Source organism: Carya illinoinensis, chromosome 3 (assembly GCF_018687715.1).
Source record: "Carya illinoinensis cultivar Pawnee chromosome 3, C.illinoinensisPawnee_v1, whole genome shotgun sequence".
NCBI lineage: Eukaryota > Viridiplantae > Streptophyta > Magnoliopsida > Fagales > Juglandaceae > Carya > Carya illinoinensis.
In genome coordinates, this window is record NC_056754.1 from 10,303,703 (window position 1) to 10,324,822 (window position 21,120).

Here is a 21,120-nt window from a genome sequence, read left to right on the forward strand (position 1 = left end):
TAAGAATACATATCTAACATAGACAACAGAAAAAAACACAAGCAATAAAGACACTAATAGAACATGTATCAGTTAATAGTGGGAGTAATAAGAGACTACAGTATGGTTTTCACTGTACCAAAACTTCCAAAATTCTCAAAAGTGCAAAAAAAAAAAGAAAATTGTTGTTTCATTATACATGATTTTTCATATAGATGTTGACATATTTCGTCCAGTTTCACGATTCACTTCACAAAGTATTTATGAATATCACTGATTTCTGAAGTGTTGTGATGGAAGTTACAGTTTGGGGAGTACAGCAAGATGATCTACCTAGATGGAGACATCCAAGTTTTTGAAAACATAGATCACCTCTCTGATCTGCCAGACAACTACTGCTATGCTATGATGGATCATTTCTGTGAGAAAACTTGGAGACACAGTCCTCATACAAGGTTGGTTATTGACAGCAGTGCCCTGGCAAGGTCAAGTGGCCCCTTCAAGAACCTCAAAACTACCCCTCCTACTCCTTTTTCTGAGCAAGTAGTTATGTAGTTTGCATGGTTAGTTTAATCATTATCAATCTTTTGTTTTCAAGATTCATCACAGTTGTTGCTTAGTTTTAATCTAAATCTGATTGACTTGAGTGTTTATGATTCTAGCACGACTTTTTGAACATGTTCTTCAGGATGTGTACAAGCCGATCCCTACAGTTTACGATCTTGTTCTTGACTTGATGTGGCTGACACCCAGAGAACATGTTCCTTCACAATTCATTTCGATAACATACAAAACAACAATTCAGTTAGTAACATTTCTTGGTTCATTAGCACAAATGCAGGTCTTGGCAACATCAACAGTCTGTCCTATATCGGCAAGAAGATCTTTTTATTCTTCTCTATCAAAAGTACATCTTCAATACAGTCTTCCTAAACCATTTCGACGTTGTCTTATTTGTAGACAAGTTGATTCCATACCCTTATATTAAAGCACCTGATGTGTCAACTATTAGGACAAATAAACCAATCGAATCTCAGAAACAAGTTGTTCAGAAATAAACACATTAAATAAACAATACCAAGTTATGCTATATATGTGTATATCTAATTACGCAATTTCTCCTGTTATATATATATATATATATATAAAATCTAATTACGCATGTTGATTACTTATAAAAAAATAAAATAAAATTACCCAAGTTGATTTACTTGTTAGGGCGCTTCTTTGGAAAAAATAGAATCTTGTAGAAGCTATATTCACCTAAATTAGGTTAAGCGATCAAAATCCCAGCACTCAGAACCTCCCAAAAAAAAAAAAACTACAAACACCAGAAAGTATCCTATAACTTTCAAATGCATACACTAAAGAATGAAGAAAATTTTTATTTGAAAGAAAACCCATCACCACTTGTGTAAGAACTCAAATGAATTCAATCCAACAAAAATTTAGAAAAAATAAAAGAGCAGAAAAAAAAATACCTCAGTTAAACCTACGATTTCAAATGCAGAGGCTTCCCAAGTTCCATTCTTCTTCGTTGCCGCAAACAAACGAGAGAGAGAGAGAGAGAAAGAGAGAGAGAGAGATGTAAGTGCCCAAGATAAAGTGTGCAGAGGAGGAGCGAGGAGGCTATGCTGTTCTCACTTCTCACCCCATAAGACGCTGCGTTGGTGGCTAAGTCCTCTATTTAGATAACGTGTGAGTAGTTCTATTGCTACAACTCTTATATCGTCTTAACAACAAGTTTGGTCGTTAAAAAAGATGAGAAGCCAAATGGACCCGGGTTGTTTTTAGGAAAAATTTAGTTTCAGTCACAACAACTGTGTACTAATATATATATATATATATGTTAATTTAATATACTTGATTAAAAAATAAATTTTATTAAAAATAATATTAATTTAAATTTTAAATATAAAAAAATTAATATTAATATACAGATTAATACGTAACGTTATTTATATATAATAAAACTCTTATTTTTAATCAATTGAGTTCTTACTGAATTGGCTTTTTGAACTAGCATGGAGCATCCATGACGCTTTGAACACCGCAGCCCGAATAAACATATGGATATTATATATAATTTTTTTAATTAAATATATGATATATAAATAATGAGTAGAAGAATTTTTTTAATTTAATAAAAATAAAAAATAACTGTTTAATAAAAATAAAAATTAATAAATTATATATAATGTGTGAAGTAAAGATAGAATTTTTCTTCTAAAAATGTATTTGGAATCGCATTTTATGAATGTGTTACGAAAGATGCATTTGAAGAAAAAAATGTCGCCTTCAACTTCAGATCGCCACTACAAGTATATAATCCCCAAATCCGGATACAAGGCAAAGTGGAGGAGGGTCATTATAGTAAATATATAAGTCGCACGGGGTGTCCACGTGGTCAGTAGTAGATCGCCCCTGGGGCTCTGAGAATAACCCCTCATCACGAGAGATTCTGGTCTCTCAATCTGGTACATCTCACCCCACGATTACGAACCGATTCACTCCCCCGCTGCTACAAACGCCCAAAAGCTCGCCCGCCTCGCTGACTGACCACAGTTCGTGCGCCATCGACTCCGTCCTTTATCTGATTCCATGGAGCGCGAGCTGTCGCATCGTCTTTGTGATCCTTATGCCTCGCCCTTGATTCTCTAGAAATCTTGTGAGCTTTTCTTTTTTCTCTCCTGTTGACTTCCATTTTCCACGAATCGGATGGCTCGGTTTCATGGGATTCTGCTCTTCTCCGCACTTCTCTGTCTCGTTCGTGCTCTAGACGCTAGCACTGGTGACGCTGATCCGGTTTACAGGTAAGTTTCTTTTTGTTCTTTATCTTTTGCGTCTGCTCTAATTTTTTAAATTTCTCTTTTCTATTATCATAATCGGTTAAATATGTAACCGCCTTTCTTTTCTTTCTTTCTTTTCCCCCAAATTTTGTTAAATATTGATGGTTGCACTGTTTGATGGAGAAGATTAGTTTGTAACTTGTTTACCTTATAATACCTGTGCAGCAGTGGAGAAGTATTACTTTCGAATTTCTGATATAGTGGCAGTTAAACAATGGCACTTTATCTTCTAGATAAATTTGAATGTGAGGGTAATCGCGTAAAGTTTGAGATTTATAAAATTTAGGTACTGCTAGCTAAATCTTTTCAAGATAATTAAGTTTTTTTTTTTTTTTCTCGGTCTTTTAACATTATTTAGTTACTGGAGGAGATGTGTGCTTTAGAATCTAGAGGCTATGCGAACCTAAGATTATGGTGTAATGAATAAAGTTATTGGAGAAGGCAGTACTTGAGTATTAATGTTTGTAAGAAGGAACACTTGGTCAAAAATAGAAGAACTTGATCCATTTTCTTGGATGTTAATTCGAACTAGCAAGACTTTTTCACATATGATTTGTTTGTCTTTTGGTTAAGATTTTGAACATGGTTTTTCACTGTTGGTTTGGATCTAAAACCATTGAAACCAATCATGCTAAAGCCTATTAGCTGATAAGGCAACATGTATGATTTGAGGATGGTAAATCAGGAGTTGGGGATGGTGCATTTGAGGGCGTGGTGCCAGGGAGTGAGGGAAGGAGGCTGTGGTGGTGCATAGGAGTTATTAGGGGGCGATGGGGGTACTGAGATGAAGGTCATGTCGTGTGGGGTGAGGAGAGAGGGGGAGCTGGTGGTACGTGAAGAAGTGAGGATGAAGAGACCCATCCAAAAGACAGATAATAGACAAAAATATGTGGGAAAGACAGAAGATAGGAGTAGGACTGCGGTTCCAAAGAATGATTTTTTTTTTTTAAAGCATCATGTTCAGGTATTTCGTCTATAATGTTTGGTTGATCAAGAAAAGCTTTCAGCTGACAAGTATTTTTCAGTGCCTCTAAAAATAGAAAATATGAAAACAAAATCTTCTGGAAAACATAACCTGCCAAAATAATTGACTGCGAGAGGTAAAAAGTACTTTTTTCTAGCAATATCCTAAGTTTAGGTTGGAGAGCTGAATCCACCTGGGATTTCAAGTCCATTCTACAAATTAAAAGAATTAGTTTCTACACGGTTTAATTTGGTAATTACAACCAGATAATTAGCTTATTCATGACTTTTTCTTTCTGATTTGGCTGTTTACGCATATTTATCCTTATAGTTTTACAACAAGTCATTACCATTCTTGTTTGTCTTTTACAGGGCTTGTGTGGACCAGTGCCAGAAAACTGGTTGCGTAAGGGAGAAATGTTTCCATCATTGTAAATTCTCATCTGATGGAAAATCTATTGATGGTCCATGGTACCTGCAAGAACCACTTTATCTGAGGTGGAAACAATGGGACTGCCTCAGTGACTGTAGATACCACTGCATGCTAAGTAGGGAGGAAGACAGAGAGCAGCTTGGACATAAGCCTGTCAAATATCATGGGAAGTGGCCATTTCAGCGTGTTTATGGGATTCAGGTTGTTACGTCAATATTTGAGGAGAGCAGTTTAGTATGAAATGGTTATTACCTTGATTATAATTGCTTACACATTCTACATATAAATGTCTTTCATTTTTTAGGAACCTGTTGCTGTTGCTCTGTCTGCCCTCAATCTTTCTATGCAATTTCATGGCTGGCTATCCTTTTTCATCCTTTTATACTACAAGTTACCATTGAGGCCTGATAAGAAGTCTTATTATGAGTATACTGGTTTGTGGCATATCTATGGGATTTTATCCATGAATTGCTGGTTCTGGAGTGCTGTTTTTCACAGTCGGTAAGCAGCCCTTACATCACTGCTAGATTTAAAGGATAGTGTAAGCAGTGCATAAATACTCAAAAAACAAGAAATATCATTTTGCTTCACACATAAATGATCAATTAATATTTGTATTCTGGTTGTTAGTAATTGCAAATCCTTCTTGGCACACTTTGAAAGAAAGTGGATTAAGTTTCATGGTATTAGCTCTAAAAGAGGGATGGCCAACTCCAGACATGCTCAGAAACCTAGTGCCGTTCACATCCCACAGAGGGGAAAATGTATTGTGGATCATTATTTTAAAGCTTCTTTTGTCTGCTTTTGTTTAAAACTTATGAAATTATTTATCACTGGAGGAAATTATTTGTTTATTTTTGTTGTGTTATGTTGTTAACTGTTTCTTGATTCAAATATTTACAGAGATGTGGAATTGACAGAGAAGCTATATTATTCATCTGCTGTGGCCTTACTTGGGTTTAGCCTGATTCTGTCAATACTGCGAGCTTTTGATGTGAGAGATGAGGCTGCAAGAGTTATGGTTGCTGCCCCACTGATTGCATTTATGACAACCCATATCTTGTATCTGAACTTCTACAAACTTGACCATGGTAAAGCATTCTCCTACTAATCTCCACCTAAGGAATGATGTTCATTATTAATATTCGAAACTATTGGTGCAATTGTGTCAAATATGTCTATCTTACTTTTCATTGCATATGGCTTTGAGTAATCTACCAGCAGTTTTAGAGTTTCCTTTCAGCCAATATTGGATCATTTGGTAGTTTCTGTAGAGTTTTAATGCACTGTTTATTTTAAATAGCCCTTATCTCAGCTATTTGGGACTGGTCATGCTTACTTTTGTTACTTTTCTATCTTGGGCGATCTTTCCTGCAAAATCTTTTTCATTGTTCTCGTCTCTGATGGCATGGTTGTTGGATCCTTTCCCACGCAATTTACCATCTTGATTGACCATATCTCAACTTTTTCCTGAATTACTGATACCCTATTTACCCATGAGTGGATTTATATTTCATTCTATCCGTTCTCGTATTGTCTCTCATCTATCTCAACAGCCTTGTTTAAGCTAACCCAGTTACCCTGACATTGTGAGCTGCCTATGTGTCGAAATATGTTGATAAACTTTGTTTGATTGAGACACAATTGAAAATTTTTTTATCAGTTGATATACACTAGAATACTTTCTATCAATCCTTTTTGATGATGTTACCAATGCATTTCTCTTTGTAACTTCAAATATAACTGCATTTTGGCAATTAAATAGTTACAGATTTTTTTATTAATATGTCCTTTGAAAAATGCTGAAAAAATGTTGTGTATTTCAGTATTTCTGTTTCCCTGTAAGTTGATCCATATTATTTTGTGATTGGATTCGATAACTTTGAATTCTCAAAGCAGCTTCAAATATTGTAATTAAATATTTTATGCTCGCAATAATTATCTCAATTTTTACCTATATCCATGGAAATTCATGGAGAATGCTCTCTGTGTGGACTTTCTGGTTATGTAAGACTAATAATATCTGACCAGTACAACAATATTGCTTGGTACCTCATTGTCTGGATCACTAATAATTCAAGTTCCCAGAATTGTTTTATTATGCGTTTATTGGGAATTGAAAATGCATTCAACCTTAGGATGGTACATGCCCAAGTGTCAATTATATTGAAGCAGGCTGTTATTGCGTTCATCAATAATAATGAAAACAGAGTTAGAAAGAGTTTTTGAGAGAAGTAAAGGTATCATGTGTGTAAATACCTGTGAATGGAATTCTGGAATTGATCAATTTCTATCATGATCCCTCAATATATTTACCATACCTAATTATCAAAAAAAAATATATTTACCATACCTATCAACGAAGTTTAAAAGTTAGAATCTCTATAGAGAAAAAGCTACATGCATAATATGTACTCGAAGTTGGAATAGGAGTCATGTTGGGTGACGAGTTCTAGGTTGAAAACCCACTTTGTATTGCAGGTTTGAACATGAAAGTGTGTGTGGTCATGGGTGTCATTCATCTTCTTGTATGGGCAATCTGGGCTGGCGTCACTCGCCATCCATCCCGCTGGAAGTTGTGGTTGGCGGTTGTGGGGGGAGGCCTTGCAATGCTGTTGGAAACTAAAGACTTCCCACCCTACCAAGGATTTGTTGATGCTCACGCACTTTGGCATGCAACCACCATCCCTCTTACATACTTATGGTGGAGTTTTATCAGGGATGACGCAGAGCATAGGACATCATCTCTCCACAAGAAGATGAAGTAGCATATCTGAATCTATTGCCTGCACTTATCAGCTGGTGGATGCATCAAGTACATGACATGCTCACTCCTCTGTTAATACATTGGAATGTACTCTCTTCTTTCCTTCCTGAGTATGCATTTCTTTGAAGTGCTTACCATAATGTGTCCCCTTGTTTTGCTTTTTGTTTGATAACAACCATTTTTTTTCTCCCACATGAATATGTGGGATGTTTATCTGTGATGGAGTTTACATTTCCTGTTTTTTTTTTCTCCCCCTCTCTTAGAAATTTCATAGCTCTAGATGTATAAGAAGCAAACAACCATTGCCACGTGTATTTTACTGTAAAGAAATTGTGTAGCCTTGCTAATTTAGATGCTCGTGTTTATCTAGAATCACAGATACATGCTTACGCGGGAATATAGCAAGAGGGCAGACATTTGTAGTTCTTGAGCGAGTCAACTTGAACATGGTGCAGGCAGAAGTATAAGCCACGGTCTCATTGGGTTTCTGATAACCAAGTTCCGTGGCTGTTATTTACCATTTGGAGTTAACACGACAAATGTACATTCGGCTACATTTCTTTTTATATTTTTATGACGGAAAGCCCATCAAACTCGAGATGTTCAAGTCAACGACTTATCTCAATCGAATCCTTTTGACCAACATTTACAGCATGACCGCCGAGTTTCTATCAATAAACTTTCCACTTCCCAGTTCCGATGTGAATAAACTAAGTTTTAGTTACATAATCGGGCTCCAAATTCTACCCGGGGTTAGACTTGAACTTCGGAATAGTCTAACATAACCCTTGTGTAAAAAATATATCTTTATTTCGTGTTTAAAAGAAATTCCCAAACACTACCCAGAATTGAACTAATTAGAAAGTATCGGTTTCCCTTCCCCATCTAATTTCGTCTTCGCCTTCACCAACTAATTATGCGCCGCAAAAGGGGTCTTACCTCAAACTGCAAAGTGTGGATGCTCCATGTCCATCAACCCCAAATCCAAGCACTCGGACTAGTTTTCAGAAAATTAATATAGAGTTGAGACGCATAGAAATTTCCTCAATTCAGAAAACAAAAAAAACAAAAATAGTTGTGAGTCACGAAAGATAATACCAAGTTTTTTCATGTATATATACCATTATGGCTTCGCCATCTCCACTTATTATATATACATATACACATAATTAAGCAAGAATAGAAACTAACACAGCATCAGCTTGTAATTGGGCATTTTATGTGCCCACATGAATATATATCATGATGATTTTTCTTCACCAATAATATCCCAACACTTGCTAGCTTGCAACATACATGCTTATCTCTGTCATGAAGATCGAAAACACGACACACAGTCACCGCACTCAATCAAAAAAAAAAACAAAGTACGGAATGATGGCCGGTCCAACTTCAAAACACATCTCATCACCCTTTTGGTTTCCTAACACTACTATTACTCTTTCCTTTATATAGTATATGTTCCGGCTGATGATATGATTTTATATTTATGAGTTGTAATTTATATGGAATAACTCCATAATGACATGTCAGCCGAAGCTTCCACGTCATCTCCCGCGCAATTATATGGTGGAGGCAGGAGCATCGCCTCTGCCATATTTGCCAGCAATCCCGGCATCCCAAAGACTGCTTCTTCATCCATGAAGAACACTCTCTCAGGCGATTTCCTTTCATCCTCAGCCACCGTTTCCGACGAATTGTCCATCAAAACCGCTGGACGAAACGCCTCTGCCGCCTCTGCCGCCGTCCTCTGAATGTCCTTCGCTTCCGCCGAAGCCGGCACAGGCAACTTCCAGGCCGAGTCCGCGAAATTAAGACAGGCGGACCGCCCACGCAGAGCTATTGCAGCGACATCGTGAGCTCGCGCCGCCATTTCGGCAGTCGGGAACGTCCCCAGCCATATCCTGGACTTCTTGTTGGGCTCGCGGACCTCGCACACCCACTTCCCTGAGTTCCTCCTCCTCACGCCCCGGTAGACCGGGTGCCTGGTTTCCTTGAACTTCTTCCTCCCGGCACGTTTCTTCGGGTTCCTGGAAGCCAAAATAACCTCCTCGTCAGACAAGTTGACGACACGACCACAGCTACTCTCGGAATCAGGGGAATACTGGTAGAAAACATCCATGTATGTACTTGGTTAGTTGGAGAAGTAATGGAATAGTGGAAGACGCAGCAGTAATGGTGGGTACTGAGGAGTAAGTTCAATCAGTTTTTGCTAGTGTAGTAGAATGGGAAAAGGGTGTGTTGGTTTGAAGAAGAATGGATAAATGTGTGCGTATGTATATATATACGTTACTTTGGGAAGGAAAAAGACGAAAGAGGGGGGAAAAACACGGAGAGTGATGAAGAGGAGCCAGGCTGTGAAAGCCACGGTTTTAACATAGTTGAAGGGGAAAGCTACCCAAAAGAAAAGTAGACAAAAAAAATAATAATGATAATAATTATAAAGAATGGACTTTAGGAGCCAGCTGGATTTTGACAAGTTGTGGGTGAAGTGAGTCTCGTGAGGTGAACGGCTGACACGTGGAGTATTGACTGGTTCAGAGAGTATTGATTGAAAGGAATTAAAGAGTGCTTATAATGAATCATCTGTAAAGGTGTCAGTTTGGGAGTCAAGGAACGGTCCTCATATCTCTCTCTCTCTCTCTCTCTCTCTCTCTCTCTCTCTGTGTCTGTGCTTATCATGTACGTGCTGCTGGACGGCTCGTTATCCATTTGCGTGGGATTCCCTTCTCCCCAATTCCTCGCACATTCTGATTCCGCTCGCCCATTCATTATGTTTCTCCCTCCCCTGTTTTTCAATATAAAATTAGGGGAATGATGTACTTCTAATTAATAACTTTTAATTGTATATAATAAAATAATATTATTTTAAATTTTATTTTCACTTTTTTTTTATTTGATGTGTTTAAATATAATAAAAAAATATTATTATATTTAAAGTTGTGTATAAATTGTGAATGAATTGTTGGTATATCATTACCCATAAAATTACATTTACTTTTAACTGTAACGCTGCTTGTTTATTTAAAAATTTATAATTCAAATAATATTCTTAACGTGGTAAAACGTAATTTATTAAAAAAAAATGTAAATACAAACATAAAGAATTAGAAAAAAAATTAAAAAAATTAAAATTTTAATAATTTACTTTTTATATTTTTAGATACTCTTTTAGTTTTAATATATATTTTATATTTTTTTAATAAACCAATTGGTATCACGTGTTAGTGCCACGTCAAGAGAATCATCTAAATAGTAAATTTCAGATTACCCAATATTTTTAAAAAGGCTCATTCTCTTTCCATTTTTTTTTATCACTTTTTATATCATTTTCTTTTAAATTTTAGCCAGATGTATTTCCCTTTTTTAACATTTGATGAACATGTGGAAATAGAATAAAATTTTATTTTAAAAAACAATAAAGAGCATAGAACTCAAATTCCTCAAGAACTCGACTATATATTTAAGAAAACCTTAGAATATTTCATTATTTTTATGGTGACTTCCAATTTTTCCACCAATAATAGCTAAAATTTCATATTGTATGATTTAAGAAGTGTTTAATTATTGTTATATAGTTAACAATGATTCAATTCAATTCGCCCGGCTAATAATAAAAGAATAACAACGATCTACTGTTAATGCGCATCAATTAAATGTTTTTTTTTTTAATTTAAAAAAATTGAATGATTACCCAGTCAAAAATAAGTTAATTGGGAAAAATCCGCGAGTAATCGGCAGCATTTTAGAACTTTCATGGAAGTTACGGCTTCGGACCAACTGTGAAGCAGGAATGCACGTGGCACGTTGTTTTGATAAACAAGTGGAAACCTTTTTTTGGGATGACATCACGCATATCCCAAAACACGGTTGACAGTTAATATCTGGCCGTTTCTAAGAGTACGAACAATGAGGGACAGCGGGTGGTTTAGCCACGGAAACGCGTCGTTGAAACAGCCAATCGGGGTCCCACGTCATTTTTTTAATAATTTATTTTAAAATCTCCTCTTTAAAATTCCTGAAAAGGTCCCACGTATCTCAACTTGATAAATCTAACACATGTCCAGTCCAGCTTTAATCAAACCCATCCATGCCTTTCCACCTCTCCACATCGCCCCTTTCCCCTCTTTGAGAATCAGTTAAATCACATTTACCTCGCTTCCAAGGTGTCTAATATACATTATTCCTTCCTTTAGTATTTTGATTTTTGGTACTTTTTCTCCATTAACATGAATTCATTATTGCTGATGTGGCATCGGTGGACTCTGTCAATGATAGCAACATGAAAGTATATATAGGGTGGATATCCATCCCAATAAATATAAGAAAAATGCTTATACGTGGTCAATTATTTATAACAAAAATGACATATAAACAACATAACTACATTAACGTTCAAGCTTGACAACTAAATAGAAAGTTCAACTGTAATCCGATTGAGCTTGAAAAACACTATATCCCGAACAACGAAGAGCATGGACTCACAATAATTCAACTGAAATAACAAAACATCAGAAAACATGAACATTAATAAAGAAAACAACTGAAAGCATAATACATAGAGTCAAGCATCAAATCACATAATATTGTCTCAAAACATGGACATCAGATACCACTTGAGCGCAACAAATCAACAATTTTAAATTGTACTTCGATTCGATTTCTGGTCGAATCGATTTGAACTAGCCTGAATTAAATCCTTTTTTTTCACGTTGACTCTATGATAAACTCTATTTTCAGTAATAAACTTTGAATTTGATTAGAATGAGGAACTAAAGTTTCTCTTGAATGGACGTTGCACGTACAGTCCTAAATGATTAAATTTAAAACCCAATGATGAATCTATGGTATCTATGTACAAAAATACAGGAATAACTTAAAATATTTTATCCTGGATTCATTAAAGTGAGTGTTTTAACTTTTTTTTTTTTTATTTGAAAAAAATGGAAGGAAGAAAGAAGAAGATTGCTTGTTGTGGCAAGGAATCCATACATTGATAGTTAACATGATTAATACAGATTTTGTTTCATAATGGTCTTGTTTTATATAAATCTAATGTGTAATATATCACTTATTGTAAAACTCATTATATATATTCATAAAGACAGTAAAAACACCATGAACTTTTGATATAAGTTCATGTGATAGATTTTCATGTCAATAGTCAATAATCAAACTTACAAAAAGATTTAAAAATTTCTATTTATATGTATATAAGTCAGTCTGGATCACATCAAATATTTACACAACATAATTTGATTTAAAAGAAAAGTTTTTAAAATTAAATTTTGTAGATTAATCTTATTATATAAACAATGAAAATAATATATAATATCCACTTGTTTAAAAATAGAATAATCCAATGAATTTATTGTACGATATAATTTTCCTTATCACTCCCATCATTCCAATATATAGATGAGAGTGATAGCTACGGATGGCCAGGTGGTGACCAGTCCACCTAAATTTGGGTTTATCTTGTATTAACTCTTTTGGGATGCGAAGTTGACCATACGATACGAATCAGATATGCTCTACCCTATTAATGGAATTATGGAGGAGGAAGGAGAGAGGAACGGGGACAGGACTACTACTACTGCGACGCAGAGCTCATTCATGCATTTGAGTTGGCGTAGTTTGATTGGGACAAAGCCAAACCTTTGACGTTGACATAAGCTCTTTCCTGGTTAGGACGTTGGAACTTGAGAGCTGGTTTCAGACCAAGATTTCCGATGACTGATCCACTTGGCAACTAGGCTCTGATACCATATGAGATTTTTCATTCATTGATTCAGTTTACTTATATTGACCAGATGTATGCGGAAATCTTTGAATGCTTATTGTTTGAGAAGAAAAAACGAATATAAAGAAATATAATATATATTTCAGAAAGAAAAGTCGGTTGGTTCGAGATAAGAAGCCCCTTATTTCTTAAAGCACACGCTTCTCACTAATTAAGCTTGGACTTAGCCCACCAAATCCGTCCAGAGTAATTAGGTCGTAGCACTCACTAAAGATACCAGATATTTTACGCTGCTGCATTTCCCAGAAACTTCTATTTTCAATCAAGTCATCCCTGCCCAAGGATAGATATACATGTATTATTAATGTATTACAAAAAAAGAACAACAAACTATAAAACCTTCTGGGCAAAAACTTTCCCCTATTAAGTTTGGATAAAATAATTTTAAAATGTTAAAGCCGAAAGTGGGGAAATGATACGTACACACGATATTTCCAAGCATTCCCACAAATCTGTTTTTTAAAGTTTTTAACTCTTAACAAGTTTTCCATATGCTCTGTTAATACAAATATATATATATTATTAAATCTATATTTTTTCATCATTTTAAACTTTTGAAACAATAGATAATTTTATATAATATGATAATAAAAGTCATGAGTTTGAACGTTAATTATGCACTTTATCATATTTAATTAAATATTCCATACATTAAACCTACTTATTGAAAGGAGTTTGGCCGGTTATATCTGAGAAGAAGTATTAATACAAATATAATACTCGCTTAAAGGCAAAACTAATCTTGGGCTTTCATGTGTATGGGATTGGAAGTGAGATGAGTTGGGGGACATTTCATATCATTTCATCTCAAAACTTATCATAATTTATTTTTAAATATCACTCAAATATAAAATATTATTTAATTTCAAGGTTTTTATTTTTTTAATCTAATTATTACAATTTTTTTAAATTTTTTTAAAAAATAAAACTTTTTTTAAAATCTTAAAAAAAATATATATTAAAAAATTATATTAAAACAATATTTTAACTTTATAATATTTTTATCTAATTTTTATTTCTTTCATTTCTCAAAACTCAATAAAATATCTTAACTCAAACTATTTCATTACTATTCATAAACTATTTCATTACTGTAAGGGGGTATTTCCCCCATGCTAAAAGTCCAGAATATAGGCCCAAGAACACAAGGGCTCATGTCAATCGAGCAACCCATCGGCCTAATCAAGAGGCCCTCAGCCTTTGAGTAAAGGGCGGCCCATGAACTCAAAAGCGCGGGAACCCCCATAATGCAAAGAATGAGGGGGGAGAAGAACACGCTACCTCGACACATTTCTTGCGGAACCTAGTTCAATGTAGACCTGAGAGGACAGGCAAGTGAAAATTATGAAGAGTCCTTGATCATCTAACAAATAAAGAAGGAAGGACATGACGGCGTGTGCCCAATGGACACTACAAGAAATATCCCTTTTTCCAATGGCTAAAATCACCACAAAAAGTGGCATTTTCAACGCAAAATAATTTTTACCGTCGGTTTTGGCCCGCTGCACATTGGATGCCAAAGTATAGTCACAACTTGTTTACTACGACGAATTTATAAATTAGTCAAAAATAACTTTTTTTGCATCGATAAAAATTTGACGCTGAACAAGTAAAAATCGATAGAAAAAAGTGGTCTGAGAGACGGGCAATTGGTTGCTTAAACTTTTTTGTGGCAAGTGAGAATCGTCAAAAAAAGTAGTTTTAATCATGGCAAATACTAACCATTACTTTTCCCAACAACTCCATTACTCGTTGGTAGTTGTTTACATCGATGATTATATTAGCGATGTGAAAAACATTTTGTGGCGAGTTCAAGTCATGGCAAACAGCACTTCAAATCATCACAAAAGTTGATAGCCAGGTTTTCCAGTAACATCCTTTCTCGTTGGGAATTGTTTTTCGGGACATTTGTTAAAGCACTAAGTAAAACTTTTTGTGGCGAGTCGGATTCACTGCAAAAAGATTCATAAGCTGCTAGAAATACTGCAGTGTATCATTTCTGTAGAAATGTTTATTCGTTGCAATTAACTATTTGGTGGTGTTTTTTCGTTGGAATTGATTTTTTTGGCCGAGATGATATTGTTGGGAAATTTGTTATGTAGTATATATGATCAAATAGTAATTGCGACGGAGCAAAATATCGTTGAAAATGCTTTATTAGTACTGTTGAGAAAAAATAATCAAAATTGATTACACAATGATTATTACTTTATGATAAATGCAGATTATATTCATATGTGATATTCTCACCAAATTATTCTCATGTACCCTTTTCAGGTGTTTTGTTATTTTCAAGTAATCATAAATTATAACATCTGATTGTCACAAATAATCACCATTAATAGTGCCTCCAAGTTATCATAAATAATCACCATTACGTGGCTGAATGAAAATTCATAGGCAGTTTATGAAAAAATGACTTTAAACATGATAGTGGAAAAAAAACTAGAAGGGACACAATTCTAGACATTTTCTAGAACATTATTGTCCATTAATCTTCATTGAATTATTGAAGTCAAGTCAAATATGTGGTGGATCAACATTTGTAAAATACTGGATAAACAAGTCTAATTAGCTTAAAATGTAATAGATACATTTTAAGTAAACCTGTTACTTAAGTCATACATGATATCGAGCCAATTCAGCCTCCCATCCAATTGTTCTCACAATATGCTAACTTAAATGACCTTACGTTTGGAATCTAGGATGGCTGGGCTGCTTTGCTTGAACCAGTTGTTGACACCTATAACTTATCCATCCTACTATGCTTTCCCATAAATTGAGCTTGTACAAGAATCTTTTTGGATGGTTGTATTTATCAATTACCCATAACTTGAAGAGGCCTAGAACAATAGAGGTCAAACGTTAGTGATCATCACTACAATTTTAAGGACCATTTTCTTATGTTATTAACCTCATAAAAAAAATACTTGTCAGACCTTAATTTTCTAGATCTTTAATGTAAATATCCATATAATGCAATTCTTGGTTGAAATAATATTGGAAAAAAATAAACCAGTACATTTTTGCAGATGTTGGGATAGGGAGAGGGAACCACGCCGCATTTATTGCGCCACCCTAAGAAGCCATGCCGTATTAAAGGAATTTGACCACATGGACTGCTGAGAGGACACATCCTCCTGACACAAGGCGTGGACAGCTAATCCCAAAAATTGGGTATAAAAGGCAAATCCCCAAGTATTAGGAACTCTCACTGAACTCTCTACACACATGCCCTAAACTCTAAGATGATATTGACTTTGACATTGAAGACTCCCTAGCCACCACCACTACCCCCCATTTCAAGGTGTTTTCTCTATATTCACAGGTCTAAGATCGAAGACCTAAATTGTTGAGAGCCCAAAGGTGTGCGAAACACAACATTAACAATTACTATTTATAAAATTCTCATTTCATCTCATTACGATGCTCTAGCGGCCACTACTTTGTTGCTAAAACAAAAAATGATGCCTCATTGCTAGTTGCTCATAACAGTGACAATTGATCTTTATAGGAATTAACAACGTGCATTTGTTTTAACTAGAATTATTGTGTACGGTTAAAAGTCAACATGTCAAACCAAGTGTTCTAATTTTGATTAGACCTATCGAATCTCAACCAAGTGTATATGTACATAATGTGTATATAAATATTGATATATCATGTGCATTGACTAGGTTTGCAACTCGGCTAGGAATAATTAGGTTTGTGCCCGACCTGACTGAGCTCATCCAAGGCGTCAAATTGACCCGAACAAAATAAATACGGGGTCGAACCCGTATGACCCGAACTATACCTAAAAAAATAAAAAAAACCCTATACTTTTTGCACATCGATGCAATCGGGGCACCAAAAATTGTGGAGGTTCCGGCAAATGGCCCCTCCTAAGGCATCGACAAACATTCCATCGACTACGACTCTAGCGGAATTACCTGCAGTTTTCCATCAAGTAGTAGCCCTCCAAATCCAGTGCCGTTGAGTTTGTCTCTGGAGATTGCACAAGGATCGGTCAGTGATGAGTTAGGTTCGGACTCGAAGAGTTGGCATGGGGTCATTTTGAGTGGCTTGAGTATCATAGCCGCTTTGGCGTTCTAATCTTTCAATTCTCATTTGTTTTTGAGTTTATTTTATCCCTTATTTGCTTATTACTCATATTTATTTCCCAGTATTTCCTAAAATGTAGTTGTATTTTTGGAATGATAAATATTATTTAATTCTAACTTCTAAGGATCAAAGAAACAAAGATATGGATTTTTTTGAAGCGTGCCAGGTAGGGGACAAAGAACACATTTTTTTTTTTTAATTAAATTTATGAAGAAGATAGATCAAAGATGAAAAAGAGAGAGGTAGCGAGTTACAGTGACCATATAGAATCTTACCATGTTCTTGTTGGTGCAGGCGACAATAGCATTACTTCTTTAGAAGATGAAAAATAAACAGATCGAAGATGAAAAAGAGAGGCTGCTCTTCGATTTTCTAGGGCTTGTAGACGAGGTAAAAACAAATGTACAAATTTGGAGATGAGGTGGAAAACAAATGTACAAGATGCAATGAATGAAGACGAAGAGCTTCATTAGCTAGTGTATTCAGACGGGTTGGAACAAAGATTAAAAACCCATTCCTAGTCGGATTGGAGACCTAAACATATAACAACTCATTAAAAATCAGGTCGGGTTGAATTATTTTAATCGGACCAGCCAGTTTTTCGGGAGATATGCATAGCCCTACCATTGACAGTCAATCAACAACCTTTACGTCAAATAATATTTTCTATATATCCTCCAAAGCTTAAGAAAAACAACGAGATCGAGGGGCTAATTAATTTGTTGGGTAAGGTAAGGGGGGGTTGGGGAGACAATTACCTTTCTCCAAGTCGCCGTCACCCATGACGAATAATTAGCTGCAATGCTCTAATTTAATCTTATCATTATCATTATATTAAAGGTGATTGAAGGACGTTTCCAAATCCGTATAAATTAATCAGAAACCCACCTTGAAAAGATAAAGGTGGTTATCCTTTCCTTCTCCGTCCATTCATAAGTCGGCTTTTGCCTTTTTTGGAACAGTATCCACTAATATTCAGATCAAATATTAAGTTAACTAGCGCTTTGTATAACTAATCTTCTAACCCACCCCCCCCCCCCCCCCCCCCCCCCCCCAAACAACAAAATAATAAAAAAAAAAATACAAAGATTCTTCGATCCCACCGGCCATTGACATAAATAGAAATCAATCTCTAGTGCCAATGGCTGCTTCTAATTTTATTGAGTACCTTATCTTTAACAATCATCCTCTTTTGGAAAGATCATTTTTCTTTTTAAAGTACGTAATTAGATCATCATTGTGGTCATCTTTCTTGAATATCTTCATCATTAATCTTCCGTCGAAAGTCAGCCGAGGGATCATTCTTTCTCTTATTTGTTGTCTTGTTTGGGTATGATTTAATCACGAGTTGATGAAATAACGTCACGACCTTTAGATCTTATAATTCTCTTATGCATATATGTATCTAAACTCGGAACCATTGTGAAATGTATTCATAAATATGCTCGGACTGCTTTGGAATGATTATCAATATTCAAAGGTGCAATCGTGAATGATATATATGCATGGTAGAAACAGAGAAAAGTCCGGTCAGCTTACGAAAGAACAAAAACAAAATAAAAATTTAAAGTTCAGTAGTAAAAGTTATTCAAATTTCCTGAAAATGCTGCCCTTGATCTTTGGCACAAATTTTGCCTCGTCGTCTCAAATGTTTGACTACCATGATGTCTTAAAAGTTTATAGATATTTGTGGATAATTAATTATAAGTTTCAAAGAAAAACAATTCTTCTTCTTTTGAATCAAAAGGGCGGATTATAAACTACTAATTAGCTAGCTAGGTAGGCGTATCTCAAAGATATACATACATACATACATACATATATAGACAGGGTGGTATATACTTACTCGATCGTAAGACGTCATATCGATAAAATTGATTACATAGCGACTAGCTAGACAGATCAGGGTTTACGAATGAGACATGTTTCTGAATCCCGCGCGTCCTGGTTTTCTTCAGTTGAAGAACTAATGATCATTATATACAATCAATCCCCAACTTTCAATATATGCTTCTATCATGATAACCCGACATTCAATTAAATGACTTTCATGTTATATTCCCCGAGAAGAAAAAAGTGCTACTTTAAAGTTTAATGTTACAGTCACCTGGGCCTCGGTTAATCATAAAACAAAACATGTTGTTGTTTCTCTCCCCTCAAAACAAAAGGCTGAGCCTGAGAATACTGATGATTTGTACGTATAAATATTACCCATATGAAAGAAATTAAGGGAGTATGATAATCCGTATATATAATATATATATATGGACATGATAGACTCGTGGAGATCTACCAGCAGATGTTGTAATACATTTGGATTTCTGATAATAAACTAACTTGACAAGATCGAACAAATGAGAAGGTCGAAATGTAAGCTCTTGATATTTGTATATACAAAAACACAACCACCAAGACAGCAGCAAAATCAACACTAGTTCTACCTACTAGCTAACGCAACTGCTGCGGTAGTTCAGAACCAGATCAACCAAAATGTAGGAAAGCACTTTGAAAACTTAATTGGAAACAACAACAACAAAAAAGAGAGAGAAAACCACACACGATATGGAAAATACTAAAACTTTTCCATGAATACCATTACCTGAAGTGGCGAGCGACGATATATATATTTATATATGTTTCCTTCTTCAGATTTCATGTGCCATCTTAGGAATAACTCCATAATTCTTCTCCATCTGAGTCGTCCGAAGACTTCGACTCAATCCTCGGCGGGCTCACGAGCATTCCCTCCGCCATGTCCACCAGCAAATTCGGCATGTTCAGGAGCGCTTCCTCGTCGATATACTCCTCGCCCACCTGAGTACTGCTACTGCTGATCGTCATATCCTTATTTTCCGAGGGCGTTGTTTCCTGCTTTCCTTCAGTACTCTCCGACGTCTCCATCTTCCGTGCCATAGCCTCCGCCGCACTGGCCGCCGCAGCTTGAATATCGCTCCCCGATGTCGAAGCCGGTATAGGGTACGAAAGGATGGAATTCGGGAAGTTCAGAGAGGTATCGGGGCCTTTCAAGGCCAGAGCGGCCACGTCGTAGGCGGCGGCTGCCATCTCCGGAGTCGGGTACGTACCGAGCCAAATACGCGTAGTCTTACGTGGCTCCCTTATTTCGGACACCCATTTCCCGCTCCGGCTCCGCACTCCCCGATATTTCGGACTCCCACCGGAGGCCTGTTGCCCTGATGACCCGCCTGGAGATGGTAGGGGCCTGGGAGACGGGTCTTCAAAGGCTGTGGCACTGGGAGCAGAAAGACGTGGCGTTGTCTCCTCCTGGCGCACATCGGTTGGAAAAGAAGGTTCAGGCACTTGTATGGAGAGGCCGGGCGCCGCAACTTGTGGCTGTGGGTCATCTTGGCGCACGTTAGCAGGATTATTGGCCATGTGAGTGCATGAATATGTATACTTCTCTGTGTACGTAAACAAAAAATGGGAAAAACAAATAGATAGATAGATAGGGGCCTAACTGTAATATAGAATTGATCTGTGAAAGGGTTTAATGGCGTGTCAGGATTTTGGGTCCATTTAAGAGGAAGTGAAAGCATGGGGGGGAAAAGCGTGGGAAATTCGTGGCTAACCCTCTAGGGTGACATGGTGCGACCAAAAGTGGGCACACGTATTAGGCGCAAACTAGCAATTAGCTGTAACCTACCCGGTCAATTAACATTTCCTTTTCATTTGGTACTTAATTACCAAAGACTACTTTATCTTTCGTTTCACTTTCATTGGAAAAATCTCTTCCAAATTCTCATCATAATAATATTTATTGAATATCGATCTCATGTTTTACGAAACTCTATTTCTCTTCTATTTAAACTTTTTAAAGTTTTCTAATGGAGTACTGTAATTTTATTTTATTTATTTTTATATGGTAAATGCATGGTATGTATTGTTATTACTGTTATTATATTAATATGATTGCCAGTTTTTGAAACTGTTTTGCATTCTATTTACAAAGGAGATAAGAGTTGGAAATCGATATTATCTAAATACTATAGTTACAAAATGATTATATAAAATTAATGCAATAAATTGATGTGGATTAATATAGTTTGTTCGATTTTAAAATTATTTTTATTATAAAATAAATTTAACAAATCATATAAAATTACATCAATTTATAAAATTATTTTTACGTGATTCTTTTATAGTTACAGTAATATTCTATTCCATCGGCATGCAAGAACATCAGCAGGGACTAATAATTTTCTTC

The 21,120-nt window shown here is 35.7% G+C and overlaps 3 protein-coding genes across 3 annotated transcripts; 1 reads left to right on the forward strand and 2 right to left on the reverse strand.

The window, feature by feature from the left end:
• Nucleotides 1-2,436: 2,436 nt before the first annotated feature.
• On the forward strand, nt 2,437-7,342 carry LOC122303193 (post-GPI attachment to proteins factor 3-like). The gene is made up of 5 exons (XM_043114829.1): nt 2,437-2,792; nt 4,164-4,425; nt 4,529-4,725; nt 5,128-5,315; nt 6,706-7,342. Exons 1-5 carry the CDS (start codon nt 2,698-2,700, stop codon nt 6,990-6,992), a joined length of 1,029 nt encoding a protein of 342 aa, XP_042970763.1. The 5' UTR covers nt 2,437-2,697; the 3' UTR covers nt 6,993-7,342.
• Nucleotides 7,343-8,190: 848 nt separating this feature from the next.
• On the reverse strand, nt 8,191-9,252 carry LOC122303194 (dehydration-responsive element-binding protein 1D). The gene has a single exon (XM_043114830.1). The coding sequence runs from the start codon at nt 9,111-9,113 to the stop codon at nt 8,493-8,495; it is 621 nt and encodes a 206-aa protein (XP_042970764.1). The 5' UTR covers nt 9,114-9,252; the 3' UTR covers nt 8,191-8,492.
• Nucleotides 9,253-19,253: 10,001 nt separating this feature from the next.
• Nucleotides 19,254-20,414, reverse strand: LOC122303196 (ethylene-responsive transcription factor ERF027-like). Its single transcript, XM_043114834.1, has one exon. It carries the CDS (start codon nt 20,289-20,291, stop codon nt 19,563-19,565), a length of 729 nt encoding a protein of 242 aa, XP_042970768.1. The 5' UTR covers nt 20,292-20,414; the 3' UTR covers nt 19,254-19,562.
• Nucleotides 20,415-21,120: the final 706 nt, after the last annotated feature.